This window comes from Cicer arietinum, chromosome 5 (assembly GCF_000331145.2).
Source record: "Cicer arietinum cultivar CDC Frontier isolate Library 1 chromosome 5, Cicar.CDCFrontier_v2.0, whole genome shotgun sequence".
Taxonomy (NCBI): Eukaryota; Viridiplantae; Streptophyta; class Magnoliopsida; order Fabales; family Fabaceae; genus Cicer; species Cicer arietinum.
This window is the reverse complement of record NC_021164.2, coordinates 44,350,211-44,367,896: the sequence shown is the minus strand read 5'-3', so window position 1 is coordinate 44,367,896 and position 17,686 is coordinate 44,350,211. Positions and strand designations below refer to the sequence as shown.

The window sequence follows — 17,686 nt, the reverse complement described above, 5'->3', positions numbered from 1 at the left end:
AATCTTTTAATATCTCTGTTTACTTAATGTTTGTCGTCAAAATTGTTAGAGTTAAACGAGTATTAAAAATGGGGAATATTTTAATATCTTTGTTTACTTAATGTTTGTAGTAAAAATCGTTAGAGTTAAATGGGTATTAAAAATGGGGAATCTTTTAATATCTGCATTTACTTAATGATTGTCGTCTGAATTGTTAGAGTTAAATGGGTATTAAAAATGGGGAATCTTTTAATATCTGCATTTACTTAATGATTGTCGTCTGAATTGTTAGAGTTAAATGGGTATTAAAAATGGGGAATCTTTTAATATCTGCATTTACTTAATGATTGTCGTCTGAATTGTTAGAGTTAAATGGGTATTAAAAATGGGGAATCTTTTAATATCTGCATTTACTTAATGATTGTCGTCCGAATTGTTAGAGTTAAATGGGTATTAAAAATGGGGAATCTTTTAATATCTCTGTTTACTTAATGTTTGTAGTGAAAATTATTAGAGTTAAATGAGTATTAAAAATGGGAAATCTTTTAATATCTGCATTTACTTAATGATTGTCGTCCGAATTGTTAGAGTTAAATGGGTATTAAAAATGGAGAATCTTTTAATATCTGCATTTACTTAATGATTGTCGTCTGAATTGTTAGAGTTAAATGGATATTAAAAATGGGGAATTTTTTAATATCTGCATTTACGTAATGATTATCGTCCGAATTGTTAGAGTTAAATGGGTATTAAAAATGGGGAATCTTTTAATATCTGCATTTACTTAATGATTGTCGTCCGAATTGTTAGAGTTAAATGGGTATTAAAAATGAGGAATCTTTTAATATATGCATTTACTTAATGATTGTCGTCCGAATTGTTAGAGTTAAATGGGTATTAAAAATGGGGAATCTTTTAATATATGCATTTACTTAATGATTGTCGTCCGAATTGTTAGAGTTAAATGGGTATTAAAAATGAATATATGCATTTACTTAACGATTGTCGTGGATAGAGTCAGAGTATGCTCATGCATTTCATAGTACATGGCGACCGGATGGACCATGGTGATAGTGGTGACCGGATGGGCCACGAGATGATTCCATGCGATTGTTGGTTCATCTTATCCTTGCGGGGATTGTCGCCTCATGTATGGTCTGCGATAGACTGCACATTTTTGGTAAATCGTGCTGACCCGTGATAGGTAGCACCTCGGTAATTTAGTATTTCGGCTTGTGATAGGCGATACAATTATGATTTATGAGTGTTTGAACTCAAGTTGCATGGTGATTGTGTTATAATTGTCAAGTGTGGATGTTTTGGAATTGTGTGTAAGTGTGATTGATTGCAAAACCATTTCGAAACTTATGTTGTCGTGGTGATTGTGTTATAATTGCAAAGTGTGGATGTTTTGGAATTGTGTGTAAGTGTGATTGATTGCAAAACTATTTCGAAACTCAAGATGTCGTGGTGATTGCGCTATAATTGCTAAGTGTGATTGTTTGGATTTGTGTGTAAGTGTTGAATGGTTTCAAAACCCTTTAAAAAGCTGAATTTTGTTGTTTTCCTGATGTTGTCTGATGTGTATTCGAATACAGAAAGCTGTATTCGAATACAAACAAGTTGTTTTTGCCACTGACTTACTGTGTAGTCGAATACAGATTGTTGTATTCGAATACAGACATGACGTTTTGCTACTGACTTACTGTGTAGTCGAATACAAAAGGTTGTATTTGAATACAGACATGCTGTTTTTGCTGTTGACTGTTGAAACAGCCTTGTATTCGAATACAGAGATGCTGTATTCGAATACAACATTGCAGTTTTATTAAAAACTTCATTTTTCAACCTTGTTTATGCATGTTTGGCATATGGAAACCCTTTTAAGGTGCATGCTAAGTTGAAAGGTTATTTTGTGCATTTAAAAACTTTAATGTTATGTGTTAATTGTTAATTTCGGTTGGTGGCCCTTTACAACTATTGCGGAAATCTGGGCTTTGCCCTCAGATGAGAACCAGGACCATCCTACCGGTTAGTACCTTGTGGATGGGAATGTAGTTGGACACACCTGACTGGAGCTGTGTTAGGAGGATCTTGCGGGGTGCGTGAAGATCACTCGGGATGTATAGTTTTTGTAGAATGATCAGATTAGGTTGACGTATAGGGACTAGATGTCTTTCTTTTGGGATTTGTTTATTTTAATTTGGAAGACTGTACCTATACCAATATTGTCAACTTGACATTTTATTTTTGATGGGTTCCATGTACCACTTTTTGATGTGTAAATACTTTGAATTCGTATTTCAAAAATTATTCCGCTGCTTGTAAAATATGTTGACTTAATTGTCGTTGTGTTATGACTTAAATATTTATCCAAAGGTATTTCCTTATTTATTTCTTTGTTTTTATGAATTTATCTAAAAAAAAAATACACTCGCGCTGTTAAAAATCAGGGTGTTACACAATATATATATATATATATATATATATATATATATATATATAGAGAGAGAGAGAGAGAGAGAGAAGTGTCAAAAATTGTATTATATAAAAGACAACAATTGTAAACCTAAATAGTGTGGAGAAAACCCTAATTTTTAGAGTCTCTCAACAGACCTAGTCACCACAATCACTCCATCATCGCCATCCTTCTTTTCCACCATATTTGGAAGTCATTTGAGCTAGCTTTGGAGTTTGAACTTGGAGAAGAATAGCTAGATCTGATTGTTGTAGTTAACATTGTGACAGTTGTTGTTGTGATTTGCATTTCTACTATCTCATTTTATTTTTGTTGTAATATTGTTGTTGTTACGACTTCATTATTATTCTACTTCATGTCCATTATTAAGCTCACTTTGAGCTAATTCCTTTTAGTTAGAGTATTATGCTTTGGTAATGATTTTATGGTGAAAGACAATGGAATCAGTCAAAAAGATTTTGATGAGAAACTATCACTCATATCAAGAAAGATTCAAAAGATGATGAAGATGAGAGTTCAAATTAGAAAAAGTCTTCCTAACAGACAAGAAATCTCCAAAATTTATGTTGATAAAAGTCAAATTACATGTTTTGGAAGTAACAAACTAGGGCATTACAAAACTGAATGTCCTCATAACAAAAAAAAAATCAAAAAAGAATCTCATACAAGAAAAAAAATCTATGATGGCAACTTGAAAAGATTCTGAACATTCAAACATAGAAGAAGATGAAGAAGCAAATATATGTTTAATGGCAATTTCAAAAGATGATGAGGTAAATATATCTAATTCTTGGTTATTATGTGAAAAAATGAAAAAATAATTTGACATTCTTTTATCTCAAAAATGTTGTTAATAAATGAGAAAAGTGAGAAGCTTGAGAACACGACTGATAATCTACAAAACATCATTCTACAAAATTTATTTAATTTATTTAACTTTTTTAATAATTTTAAAATATTTAAAATTTATTTAATTTAATTTTAAATGTTTTAATACATATTTTCATATTTAAATTTGATATGTTTTTAATATTTATTTATGTTATCCAACAATAATTTAAAATATTAAAATTTTATTCATTTATTTTTAATATATAAATAAAATAAATTACAACAATAATGACTAAATTATTTTATCTAATTTACAAATTTCAACTAAGTGTCACGTTATTAATAAAAGTGCTACATAATAAAAAATGACTGGGGACAAAAAAAAATACTAAAATTTATTAATAGTGGGACCCAAAAAGTGTTGGTAGAAATCAGAAGTCTTAAATTTCATTTTTGACAAAATAAATGAACCAAAAATGAATTTAAGTCAATAATGTCTTGAAGTGATATAGTGTTGGAGGAGAATAATGATCATCAAATCTCTTATGATTTTGAAGTCAATTTAAATGTGATTATTTTTACGAGTGATAATTTATATTTTATGATTCTCACAATTTAGAAATATTACAGGATTATTTTAAAAATAGTGATGAAAAAAAGCATCAATGAAACTATATTATATAATTCCCGCTCAATACATGACTTGTAGAACTTTTTTGGCAACTTTTTTTTCTTTCTTAATTTCCTTTTCTTTAATTAGTTTTATGTCCCTCAATTTTTATTTTTATTTTTAGTTAACTAATTTTTAGTTTAAAAAATTATATCTTAATAATTTGTCTGTATATTTTTTGACCAGGTCTATCAAAGTTGTTTAATTAATATAATATTGACAAAAACTATGTTAATATGTTACATATTACATATTTTTTACATTAGGAAAAACTTATCAATGAATTTTAAAATGATGTTATTTTATTTATATGTTATGTAGTAATTGTTTCAGGATATTGATCTGTTAACTATAAGAGTAGCTTTAAATAAGTTATTCTATTTAATAATTCATTATAAAAAATGAATTTCACTAATTCAACCATTGATTATTGTTTATTGATATATTATTTACTTTTGTTTCAAAAAAATTATTATACGTTCATTTGAAATTATATAACAAAATATTAAATAGTTTTAAAATTTTATAAAATTGTAGAATTTCTCTACACAATAAGAATTTTTAATTTAAGAGTTAGATTAAGAAAAATTATTATTTATTATGAGTTGTTAAATGGAATAAATCATCTCAAAGAAACTCTTGGAATTAACAAATCCACATCTATTTTATAATATTTAAAATAAATAAAATTACTCTAAATACAAAATTTTATAGTGTTGAGTCTTTATATTTTTGCCTTAGACTTCAAAAGTTCACTACACGCCCTACCTACTTACACACCTTATAATGTTGAGTAACATATATCAACACTGACATTTTAAATTTAGTAAGAAAAACACTAATATTCTAAATTAGAAAAATCCATACTTATAAATGTGTTATCTAAATTTAATTCATGGCCTATATTCACTGTACCAAATTCTTTTACATTTTTTTATGGAGAAACTTTTGCTAATTTTGGCTTACAACATTGTACGTTTAGAAACTAAAACACCTTAAACTAACTTAACATCTAAACTAGTTATGCAACCAATGAACTTCATATCCATGCATTATAAACCCCATATATAATTATAGCCTCCTAATAATAAAATTAACTCCTCTTCACATAAAGTCTCACAAATTTAGCCACCCCTCTAATTTTGTGTCTTATAAATTGTAACATCAATCACCTAATCAAGAAAATAAATTCATAAAAACAAAACTAAAAGCTAAAAACATATCATGGACTCAAAAACAGTTAGAAGCTATATTCATGTGGCTCTTGTAATATCTTTCCTAACAGCAAATATTGTTTTATCTGATGACAATGTGCCAATTCCTTCTGACAAGGCTCAATTGAATACATGGTTTAATAACAATGTGAAGCCACTTTCTCAAAGAAAGAATACATTGGACCCTGCATTGGTTACTGCAGAGGAAGGTGCTAAGGTTGTTAAGGTCATGAAAGATGGTAGTGGAGATTTCAAAACCATCACTGATGCAATTAAAAGTATCCCTGAAGGGAACACTAAACGTGTGATTGTGTATATTGGAGGTGGAAATTTTAATGAAAAAATTACTATTGGGAGAACAAAACCTTTTGTTACCTTATATGGGGCATTAGGGGGGAACATGCCAAACTTGACTTATGGTGGCACTGCACAACAATATGGAACTGTTGATAGTGCTACATTGATTGTTGAAGGTGATTATTTCGTCGCGGCTAACATCATGATCTCGGTATGTTTATCATCTCCCTTAAAAATCTTATCGGAGTTAAATATATTTTTAATTGTTATCCTTAATGTTTTTGGAAGCTCTGTTCGAATTTAAAAAAAATAGATTCTGGTAAAAAATGAATAAATCAACTGTTTCACTCAAATTGAATTCCTAAAATCAGTAAATCAACTATTTTAAACAAATTGAGTTTTAGTCTTCCGTTAGTATTTATTTATTATGGACATAAAATGTAAATATAATATTAAATTTTAGAATGGTGGAATACAAAATTAAGAATATTAATGTAATTTTTAAAAGTTCAATATATTGCAGATGTTGATTGCTGACACTTATGTTATATAAATTTTGTTTATTTTTAGTTTCAATATAAAAAATGGTATGAATTTGGAATTTTTTGTTATGATTATTTATTTTTGGTTTTGGATTTGATATTAGAATACAGCACCAAGACCTGATGGAAAAAGACAAGGAGCTCAAGCAGTGGCATTGAGAATTTCTGGTGACAAAGCATCATTTTATAATTGCAAGTTATTGGGATTTCAGGATACAGTATGTGATGATAGGAATAGGCATTTGTTCAAAAATTGCTTAATTCAAGGCACTGTGGATTTTATTTTTGGAAGTGGGAAATCACTCTATTTGGTAATTAAGTATATATAATTTCATCACAACAACACTTGTATGTAATCCATTTTGAATAACTTTGTAAGATTATAATTGGTGATGCAGAACACTGAGTTGAGAGTGCTTGGAGACACTGGAATGACAGTTATAGTGGCACAAGCAAGAAAAAGTGATTCAGAAGACAATGGTTATTCATTTGTGCATTGTGACATTACAGGAACAGGGAATGGGACATTCTTGGGTAGAGCTTGGATGTCTCATTCTAAAGCTGTATTTGCTTACACCCATATGACCAGTGTTGTGAATCAGGAAGGGTGGAGTGACAACAGGCACAGTCAATATGCTAGGTAATTAATTCACTTGCTAAAGTATACATTAAAAATTAGAGCATTTGCATAATACAATTAATTAAAATATGATATAATTTTCAGCACTGTATATTTTGGAGAGTACCGCAACACAGGACCTGGTGCAGATCTAAAAGGTCGTTCCAAAATCACAAAGCAACTAAGTGATGCAGAAGTCAAGCCTTACATAACACTTGCCATGATCGAAGGCTCCAAATGGCTACTTCCTCCTCCAAATCTCAAAGTGTAGTTAATTAATTAATTATTTAGTTTTTTAATTAATTATTTTATTAGTTAATTAGCACATTGGTTTTGGATCAATATGTGCCTAAAGATTACTTGTCATGCAACCCGCAGTTTAGTGGATGGTAAGGAAATGTAAGTCTCTTGTTTTAGTTTCAATATTGCACAGAGGTCATTGTAAGTTTAAGAATAATTATTTAATAGTAAATGTCAACAAGTGTTTTAAGAGCACATTTAATTGATTGACTTTGTTATATAATCAGCACCTGCGGAATATAACAACAAACATAATTCTTTTTCTAAATCTAATCCCAATAATATACCCAAGTCTATATTTCCACAAAAACATAAATATGGCAAAATCTATCTATATAAACGAAGAATTTTATGGTATATATAAAAATTAATATATTTTGATAATATTAATAAATTATTAATAGTTGAATGACATCTCATATTTGAAAGAGTTCGACTATATTTTAATTTAATACTACTAAAATTTTAAGTTTTATCTTTTTGGTCTATTTTGAAGTGACGTTTTCTGCTATGATTTTAATTGAAAACAAAATTTTAATTATAAAAACAATTTATTTAATTACAGAGGTAAAAATTGAATAGATAAATATATCGAAACTTTTAATTTAGTTAACTTTAATAGATATTATAGTAATGTCTATATAAAAAAATTACAGAAAATTATTGGTCAAATCTAAAGTTTCTATTGAGTAAATCAACTCCACAAATTTTTGTAAAATTTTAAAACTATTTAATACATCACTAAATGAACGTATAATAATATTTTTTTTAAATACAGATAAATATTAATAACTAGATTACATAGCTACGAATTTCAAATTTATATAAAACTTTGTGTGTTTGATTAATAATATATTATGTCAATAATTAACGGTTGAATTAGTAAAATTCATAGTTTATATTAATTATTAAGTGAAGTAACTTAGCCAACACTGTATAACTTTATCACGACTTAGAAAAAATGTGACATATTAAACCTCAACACAATTTTCAGACTTTTTTATTATACCACTAAAAGAAAATTATGTACCGTCTACCACTTTTTTTTAATTATTTAGGTTTAATTGTACTTTTGGTCCCCCTATTATAGGTGAAAATTGAAAGTAGTCCCCCCATTTTGTTTCTCCTCAGTTTTAGTCCCCCAAACAGAATTTGAGTCCAAATCATGATGAGTTGTCATTTTTTTAATGACGTGTCAATAAAAAAACTGACGTGACAGACGCTTACATGGAATAAACTTATTATTATATTATTTCTAATTAAAAAATATAATTTATATTTTAAAAATCATTATTATAATTGTTAAAAATCATTATTACAAATAAAATTTAATTATTAAAATTAAATTAAAAAAAATGAACCCTAAGCTTGAACCAGAAGCATATCATTCAACAAAAGTTTGAACCCTAAATTAAAAAACAGCCCCAATTCAACAAAATAAACAAATTGAATGGAAACACACATGTTTTAACGTTGGAGAATAGAAACACACATGTTTCATAATCACTCTCTACCTTCTTTGTCAATTTCATAATCACTCTCTACCTTCTTTGTCAACACATCACCCATCAGAATCCACCTATGGTATTGACCTTAACATATCATTTGATTCAAACAATTCACATGAAGATTGTTTTATTTGTGTTGTGGTTAGTGTCCTTGATGAAGAAGTTGGTGATTTAAGTCAGAATGAGAATGACATTTTTGCTCAACATATTGTCGATGATGATGATGACCATAAACCTTTTATAGAAAGTCCATCTTCTACCATTTTTTCTCTGGCCCTCCCTCACATTTTTTCAATGTGGCCTCCGACGACATGAATTACGTTGAGGATGAATTTGTTCATTTTATATCTCAAATTCAATCTTACCTTATTCCATACCTTAGAAACCTCGAAGTGGGGGTGACATTTCCCACAAAAGATATGGAAATATAGTGCATAACATAATATCATATACATAATTTTATGAACTTTGTGGTAACGCACTTTGATACCACTATATGGATTGTCCATTGTAAAAATAAAAATTATCTATCGAGGTGTAAAATCTTGAATAGAAATAAATCATACATCTGGAAGATCACACACATGTTCATCAGCGGTGGTTTCACAAAATCATAGACAACACTCCTTGACTCTTACTTGTGAAAGCAACCTACAAACGGTGAAGGTGAATCCCACAATATTAGTTTCAGTGTTGATTGCGCGTATACGAGCACAATAGACATATACACTACCTATAGGACTTCATGGATTGCAAAACAAAAGGCTATCGAGAGAATATACAAGAATTGGGAGGACTCATACAAGGAGCTTCTAAGGGGGATCCTTGCTTTCAAATATTATCTTTGAAGCACTGTATTCGATATTGAAGTGCGATCCTTTATTGAGGATGGTCAAGTAGTTCCTGGCAAAGTTGTCTTCTACCGCTTCTTCTGAAGTTTCCAACCATGCATCAAACAGTTCGATCACTACGAGTCAATTGTTTTAGTTGATGGAACATAGTTGTATGGGAAATATTGTGGAATCTTACTAATGACAAACACTCATGATGGCCCATTTCTATAGCATACACTCTTGTTGAGGGTGAAACATCATATACATAATTTTTCTTCCTCAGTTGTTTGTGAATGTTTGTCACCCTAACCTAAACCTCTGCATGATTTTAGATAGACATGAGTCAATTAAAAGTGTTGTTAGGTGTCTAAACAACAATTGGCATCATGTCTTCAACAATCGACATATATCACAAAACATCATGAGGACTTTCAAAAATGCAGAGATGAAAATAATTGTAACCAACATAGTATTTTTTTTTTTTATAAATATCGTCACACATAATTTTATTTTTAAGTTGTCTATAACAACATTAACTTTTGTTCCTTTAGGATAATACTTCATGGCTCAACTGAACATCGCATACTACAAGAGACAAATCAATGATTGATTAAAATTACATAAAATATAAAATAATTAATTAAATTAAATAAAACAATTATTTTTATAGAAAAAGAACAGTGAGAATTTGGTTTCCATCATACCGATTTTCCACTCTTGTATATTAAAAATAAAAATTCTTAAGAAATCGTTTTTGAACAAATCGATTTCTCATCTATCAAAAAATTAAATCTAAAATGAGTGGTATATTATTACATGATTAAAAAGGCGGTAGTTTGATACATATTTTTTTTAGTGGTGTAATAAATAAAAAGTCTATTTTCAACTCTGATTTGATTATTTATATTTATTTAAAACAACATAAATTTACATTAAAAAAAAAAAATTGAAATCATTTCACGTCCAAAAGTAAAAAGCATCACCGAAGGCATCACCACTACTAAAAATTTCACCTTTAGTGATCAATTTGGATATTGAATATTTTCAATTACACTAACGATTAAATTGGAGACTGAAATTTTGACCTCATAACTAAATTTTTGTTTCATCACTAAGACTCTATTTGAGGTAATTTTTGGTTTTATGTTCTAAAAGTTTTTAAAAACTAAAACGAGTTTTTCAATTTTAGTTTTGAGTTTTCAATTTTCAGTTATGAATTTTAATTCATATTTGAGTTTCAATTTTTATTTTATTTGAATTAAATTACTCTCTTTACTGTATCTCATTATGAATCCACCAAGTATAAAGTAAAAATAATTAAAGATTAAAAAAATTTAAAAATCATTAACTTTAATTATTTTAAAATAATTAAAATATTGTAAAATTATAATTAACTTAATTATAGTAACTTTAATAATACTTAATTTATATAATTATGGTAGTAGTGATTGGTCGTCGAAGCCGACTGTAATGGTCAAAATAGACAGTTGATATTGAAGATGGTGATCAGAGTGTGACCGACAATGATTGTAGTGGTGGATGGTGGTGGATGTTCGAGATGGTGGTGATGGAAATGGTTAGAGGTGGATGATCGGTGGTGATGGCGGGTGTTAGAGATAGTGGTGGTAGCGTTGGTAAGATGTGGGTGGTTAGTGGTCGAAGATGGTGGTGATGGTTGTCAGATGTAGGTGGTTGGTTATGTTGGCAATTGGTAGAGATGGGTGGGTGGTGATTGGAGATGATAGTAGCGGTCGAAGGTGAGTGGTCGGTAATAGGATAGGGTGGTTGGAGGTTAGGGGTGGCAGTGGTTGAACGTCAGTAGTGGTTGGAGTGATGGCGATGGTCGGATGTGAGTGGTTAGTGGTGATGGCAATGGCCAGGGGTAAGTGGTTGGAGGTGGACGATGGTGATGGTTGGTGGTGGTGATCGATAATTGTTGGAGGAATGTTTATGTCTAATGAAAGTTACATGTTAATTCAAAAATAAAAAACAAGAATTATAAAACATATTTTTTTGATTTTGAGTTTTGAGAAAAAATTGTTTAGAAATTAAGTAAAAAACAAACTGAGTCTCATTTTACTTGAACATGTTTTAGTTTTAAAATTAATTTTCAAAACTAAAAATTAGAAACTCACGATTACCTCGAACATATTTTAAATCGGTCCCTAGTGAAATTTATTATCAATATAAGAAAAAAATATACACTATCAAAATTACAACATTGTTCATATAAAATTTGATCTTTTATTTTATTTAAGGACTCAATGGTAATATATTTTGTTAGTTTTTTAGTTGAAAAAAAAATACATAATGAAAAAAAAAAACAAAAAGGAAATCAAACAATAAATACTACATAAAAAAGCTACTAAACAACCAAAAACGAAATCTACACATAAAACTGCAAAATAATTATCATCTACATAATTGATTTCTAAAGTAAAAACAATCATGAATATATGAGTCAAAGATTAATCCGTGATAAATTAAAAAATGAAGGGATAAAATTTGTTGGTCTTTTATTTATTTTCTTTCTTCTTTCTTACAATTATAAATTATATCAAAAAATACGAAAGGCATATTTGTTAATAATAAACAAAAAATTTACGTAACATATATTTGTCACTAATATATAAAAATGAAACGAATATTTGTCAACAATATTATGAAACAAAAATTTACTACTAATATATTAAAAATATTAAATAAAAATTTATTACTTATAAATAAAATACGAAATACATATTTATAATTAATAAATAATAAAAATATATAATAAATAAATATTTATCACTGATAAATAAAATAAAATAATTTAAACATTACCCATATAAAAATATCAAACGTGTCATTCATAATATAGCACCCATCTCTTATTAATTTATAGAGTACCAATATTTTAACCATAGAAAAGACAGAAAGAAAACACCAATATTTTCAATTCCCTTAATTTTGTATGAATACCTTTGTCATTCCCTCTCACCTTTTCCAAAAAAAAAATAATAATAATTGCTTTTTCCAAACTCAAGTGTACGACTATAGGAATTAGGAACCCAGGAACCCAATTCAGGTCCTCTTTCTTTCTCAACCAACCACAAACCCTAAAACCATTATTCTCTTTCTAATCCCCTCTCACTTTTTTTTGGTGAAAGAAACAATCCCTTCATTCACCGGCGTTTCATCATTGCTTCACAACCATTTATCCTAGAACCCAAGTCTGACTCCTAGTACACTCATCCCCAACTCGTTCCAATTCCTTCAGCAACCGCGTGTTCTCTTAAACCCTCAAACTGCAACTGCGACGTGAAACAACAAAACTGACGAGGTCAGTCAAATGAAAAAACAAAATGCAAGGGCTACCGCTTTGAATTCATTAGATAATGAAAGTTAATCAAAATAGTGCTGTGCTTGTGGTTTCTTATAATAATAATGCTTAATCAATTGGTAATGACATTTAAATCTTAACCATCTATTGCAGGAAAGTTTCGTTTAGCGTTCATTGACAATGGCTAGATGGGATGCGATTCTATCTCTTCCTGTACAAAATCCTCCCACCTTAGAAATTTCTTCTGCCGAGATAGTTTGGTCGAAAGTGGAAGGTTGGCATGATAAATTAGATAGAGTTGCCCTAATCCCATTTCCTAGAGTAGATGATTTCGTCAGGGGTGAATCTAATAATAAAGAATGTCCTACAAGATTTCATGTTGAAGCAAGACGTCGACGGGCTCCATCGACGTCTTTCAAGCAAAAAGTTGATGGCATACTAGAGTATATTTTGTAAGTTGTAAATGTCTTCATTTGGTGATCTGGTTTTTGTATTCTGTTGAAGTGTAGATTTTTTATTCCATTTCTGTGTAGGTATTGGTGTTCTTTTGGTCCAGATGACCATAGAAAAGGTGGAATTGTACGACCAAGTCGAACTACATATGTTCCTAAGAAGAAAAATGCTGGTAGACCAAATACCAAGCGAGGTTGCACCTGTCACTTCATTGTCAAACGTCTCATAGCTGAACCTTCGGTAGCACTGATCATATATAATGATGATAAGCATGTGGACAAGAAGGGTTTGCCGTGCCACGGTCCACAGGATAAAAAGGCTGCTGGAACACGTGCTATGTTTGCCCCATATATTTCAGAAGATCTCCGACTTCGGGTTTTATCTCTTCTATATGTTGGAGTCTCTGTGGAAACCATTATGCAAAGACACAATGAATCAGTTGAGAGACAAGGTGGTCCATGTAACCGTGATGACCTTTTGACTCACCGATATGTTCGACGTCAAGAGAGGGCGATCCGTCGTTCTACTTATGAGTTAGATGCTGATGACTCTGTTAGTATCAGTATGTGGGTTGAAAGCCACCAGAGTAATGTTTTCTTTTATGAAGATTTCTCCGAATCTGATCCATTCATTTTGGGCATTCAAACTGAGTGGCAGTTGCAACAAATGATTAAGTTTGGGAACCGTGGTCTACTTGCTTCTGATTCAAGTTTTGGTACAAATAAATTGAAGGTCTGTTAGCAACTTTCTCACTTGATTTTAAGTAAACAGAAATACTTTGTTTTCATTGAGTTTCAAAGAAACTAACATCAAGCACATTGGTAATGAATTTTATGCAGTACCCTGTTCATAGTCTTCTAGTGTTCAACTCAGACAAGAAGGCCATTCCTGTGGCTTGGATACTAACACCAAGGTTTTCATGCTTGGATGCACATCGATGGATGAGGGCGCTGTATAATAGAGTTCACACAAAAGATCCAACGTGGAAGCTCGCTGGCTTCATAGTAGATGATCCACATTATGATGTCCTAGCAATCAGGTGGGCTCATTATATCAATTAAGTTTGATAGTTTCATTAACAATTGGTGCCTGTTTATGAATTATGAATCTTTTGCATATAATTGTGCAAAAAGTTGGTTGCAATGGAATGTGCTTATTATTATAAATATAGATTCTCCTTGGTTCAGATTATCTAACGACTTCTTCCTGTGCTCTGCTTTTTTCTCATACCATTTCATTTTTGTGTTTCCCGTGAGGCTGATTATTAAAAAATTGAAGCTAATCTATGCATGTGAAGGATGGGTGAATTGGATAAAAAAATATAGTTTTGTCCAGTGTTGTCGATGGCGGGTAGCAGTCTATGGCGGAGAGGCCAAAATCCGCAAATTTTGGTCGCCATTTGATAACACTGGTTTTGTCGTTGAGATTGTGTTGCCTTGTTTGCTTCTATGACAGTGCTGATGACTGGTTCAAATTTTAATATAGCAATTTATTTGGCATTCTGAACTATGAGATCCTGTGTTTGTCTTTATCACTTAAAGCAATTCAATTTTTCGCAATTTATTTATTGATAAATATTTATACTCCATATATATTTCTCAGGGATGTGTTTCAGTGCTCAATATTGATAAGTTTCTGGCGGGTTCGACATTTATGGCATAAAAACATAATAAAGCATATGGAAGCTGGTATGCAAATAAAGATATCCAAACGGCTTGGCTGGATAATGGATAATATTTTCCGCCACCAAGGAACCGTGTCACTCTTTGAAGATTTCGTGGAGGACTTCATCGATGAATCCAATTTTATGGACTATTTCAAGGCCACGTGGTATCCTAGAATGGGTTAGTAGAATATTATCTTTTTTTCTTATAAAACTGTGAATATTAGTATGTCCCCAACCTGTTATAGTTTTGTTTGTTTTTATTGCCCTTTGGGGCAGATTTGTATGTATTTATGAAAATAATGAAAATTATATTTCAATTTTAAACAAAAATTTAGTTTTGTTCTTTTCTTCTATCTTAGACTTAAGTTGATATTATCATCTCTAAATTGCTATACAAATTTTAATAATATATTTAGTTGTTGCTCTTGTGGGATGGGCAAAACCACTAAATAGTTTGTACTTGTGAATAATATTTGCTGGATATTTGTCTGTTTATTTCAATGTCATAATGTTGTTATTGAAAGTTATGTACACTGGACTTATTTTTATCCTTTGGGGCAGGAGCATGGGCTGATGCACTTAGAACACTTCCTCTTGCTAGCGAGGAGTCTTGTGCAGCAATGGAATTTTACCACAACCAACTGAAGATCAGGTTGTTGAATGAGAAAGACATCGATGTTTATCAGCGTGCTGATTGGTTGGTTGACAAGCTAGGTACAAAAGTCCATTCTTATTTTTGGCTTGATGAGTACTCAGATAAAGATGATTTTGCACGATATTGGAAAAACGAATGGACAAGTGGTTTGACACCATGGCGCAAAGCACTGAAGATTCCAGATATCAATGTCTTAATGGAAGACGGGTGTGCTAAGGTTACTGACGAGCATGATCAAGATAAAGCTTATATTGTATGTAACCCTGGTTCAATGTTGAGCATATGTGATTGTTGTTGGGCAAAAGATGGCAACCTTTGTGAGCATATGTTGAAAGTTCTTAGTATCTGCCGAAGTCAAGGCTCCGTTCAACCATCTGTCAGCTTATTTCAATATCACAGGGTGCTCAATAGCATGCTGCATTGTCCACCTTTTGATTCTTTAATTCGTGATCATGCTGTGTCGTTGGCAGTTTCAGTTCAGAAGCAGTTAAACATGCAGCTCGATAAAGAAAGTCTTTGGACTTCTGTTGATCCTAATGAGAAACGGATCATTGTTGATATTCATCAAGAGAGCTCTGCGGTAGCTTCACCAGCCCATGATCAAGCCTTAGTTTGTAAGAGGCTTGTCGGCGATGGTATTTCATCTCGGGATGATGATGAGTGTGTTGCTGGAGATAACAATTTACATGATGACATGGATGTTGACCCACCATCAATTTGTGTTCATTCTTCTGGATTGTACTCTGTTGATGAAAATGAGACAGTTTCAAGTAATAACGCGCTAGAGAAAAAAAAGATGGGTTTGACTACTAAAGGAAATGAGATTTCATCCTCTGAAAATGGCGCTGTTTTGAATAAGATTGATGAAGATATTTGCAAGGATAATGTTATGGATGTGGATCCCACACACTTAGACATCCCCTCAACAATGGAGGCATCTGAAGCATTGTGAAACATTTCAGAATGGTGTCAATAATGCTTCCAAAGCCACTTGAAAATGCAGGAACAATCGAGGAGGATTTGAACTTGGAATCAAATACATAAAATAAGAGCATGAATGAATACAGTGCCAATAAATTCATCAGTTAGGCAATTAATTACTTTAAAATCTCCAACCCTCAATCATTACATGCCTAATTCTAAATACAATTTTGGTATGGTGAGGTTATTAGAGCCTGCAGGAAGCTGTTGGTGGCACTGAAACTTTATCAGAACAATAGCTGAATTGATCTTCCTTAAACTACAAATGGATACTATGTGTATTCAATTTTGTGTTATAAAGTAACGAAAATTTTGAGCTGATTAGCTAAATTTACTGTACCTAATTACATTGTAAATACATGGCCTCATTCTTTATAGAATTATTCTTATATATTAAGGACTCTTCTGACTAATTTGCGGACATTAAATTTGTAAATTTGTAATATACACACTTTATATTTGTAAATTATTTATATTGCTTTTAAAATAGGGATTGCTAACATACACACTTTATATTTGGACAAAAATATCCATTTTTTGTATTTGAAAACAATTTTAAGTGGATAGGTTTTATTGTAATTTGAAATTTTATTCGGTTACTATGTTAAAGATATGTGATTAACTTTGAGTCTCAACTGCTTTTCCAAAAAGGAAAATTGAGTGGAGAAAAATGTTGATAATTTAAAATTGCTCTTTTATGAATGACGTGTGAAATTGGACAAGTTGTTTAGCACTTTGGTTTTGATGCTTATAAATTTTGCCAATTTGAAAGGGGGGTTCCAATATTAGTGCAAAAGGTATTTGTTGAGACAGAAGACGGATATGAGATCAGGTTCTTAGTTCAAAATAAAAAGTAGTTAGGTTTAAAGATTCAAGTTACAATAATACAATTTCATAACTAGTGTTTTGAAAAGAGATAATGGAGTTTATTTTCAAGTGTTTACTTGCTAAGATACACCATCTATACTTCAAATGTGTGTATATTAGCAACTCTTAATATATATATATATATTAAATGCACTTGGTGAGAAATTTATTTTATTGTGAGAAATGGGAATTTTTAAAAAGTGTATAAGAACTCTACCATTTTTATCTCACAAATACTCTGGTGGTGAAATGAAGCTTGAATCCTTCTCTCAAATATTAAATATAGTTGTTTTTTTATTTCGTTGTTGAAAATAAAATTCTCGTTTCTTATAATAATTATAAGAATTGTTACGTTCGAGATATATATATATATATATATATGATCAATAAAAATTATTTATTTTTCTATGCCATATCATTGAAATTAAAGTAGAATGATTATATATTAAAATGGAATGATTATAGTCAAC

General features: G+C 30.5%; 2 protein-coding genes across 3 annotated transcripts; both read left to right on the top strand.

Annotated features, from left to right (window-relative positions):
• The first annotated feature begins 5,158 nt into the window (after window positions 1-5,158).
• On the top strand, window positions 5,159-7,137 carry LOC101502726 (pectinesterase 1-like). Its single transcript, XM_004513174.4, has 4 exons — window positions 5,159-5,681; window positions 6,117-6,323; window positions 6,411-6,652; window positions 6,737-7,137. The coding sequence occupies exons 1-4, from the start codon at window positions 5,184-5,186 to the stop codon at window positions 6,900-6,902; spliced, it is 1,113 nt and encodes a 370-aa protein (XP_004513231.1). The 5' UTR covers window positions 5,159-5,183; the 3' UTR covers window positions 6,903-7,137.
• A 5,117-nt stretch (window positions 7,138-12,254) lies between these two features.
• Window positions 12,255-16,762, top strand: LOC101502422 (uncharacterized). 2 transcript variants are annotated; one of them, XM_073369384.1, is made up of 6 exons: window positions 12,255-12,594; window positions 12,748-13,046; window positions 13,104-13,779; window positions 13,887-14,086; window positions 14,650-14,891; window positions 15,275-16,762. In XM_073369384.1, exons 2-6 carry the CDS (start codon window positions 12,775-12,777, stop codon window positions 16,318-16,320), a joined length of 2,436 nt encoding a protein of 811 aa, XP_073225485.1. In that variant the 5' UTR covers window positions 12,255-12,594; window positions 12,748-12,774; the 3' UTR covers window positions 16,321-16,762. The 2 variants fall into 2 exon arrangements, with proteins under 2 accessions (XP_073225485.1, XP_004513230.1); XM_004513173.4 differs by having other exon boundaries at window positions 12,256-12,594; window positions 13,128-13,779.
• Window positions 16,763-17,686: the final 924 nt, after the last annotated feature.

Bases quoted from the DNA above. Each gene is read 5' to 3' on its own strand.
- LOC101502726 (XM_004513174.4), top strand. From the start codon at position 5,184: ATGGACTCAAAAACAGTTAGAAGCTATATTCATGTGGCTCTTGTAATA. The intron at 5,682-6,116 runs GTATGTTTATCA...ATTTGATATTAG, and splicing joins CGGCTAACATCATGATCTCG to AATACAGCACCAAGACCTGA. The intron at 6,653-6,736 runs GTAATTAATTCA...TATAATTTTCAG, and splicing joins AGGCACAGTCAATATGCTAG to CACTGTATATTTTGGAGAGT.
- LOC101502422 (XM_073369384.1), top strand. From the start codon at position 12,775: ATGGCTAGATGGGATGCGATTCTATCTCTTCCTGTACAAAATCCTCCC. The intron at 13,780-13,886 runs GTCTGTTAGCAA...AATTTTATGCAG, and splicing joins TTGGTACAAATAAATTGAAG to TACCCTGTTCATAGTCTTCT. The intron at 14,087-14,649 runs GTGGGCTCATTA...TATATTTCTCAG, and splicing joins TATGATGTCCTAGCAATCAG to GGATGTGTTTCAGTGCTCAA.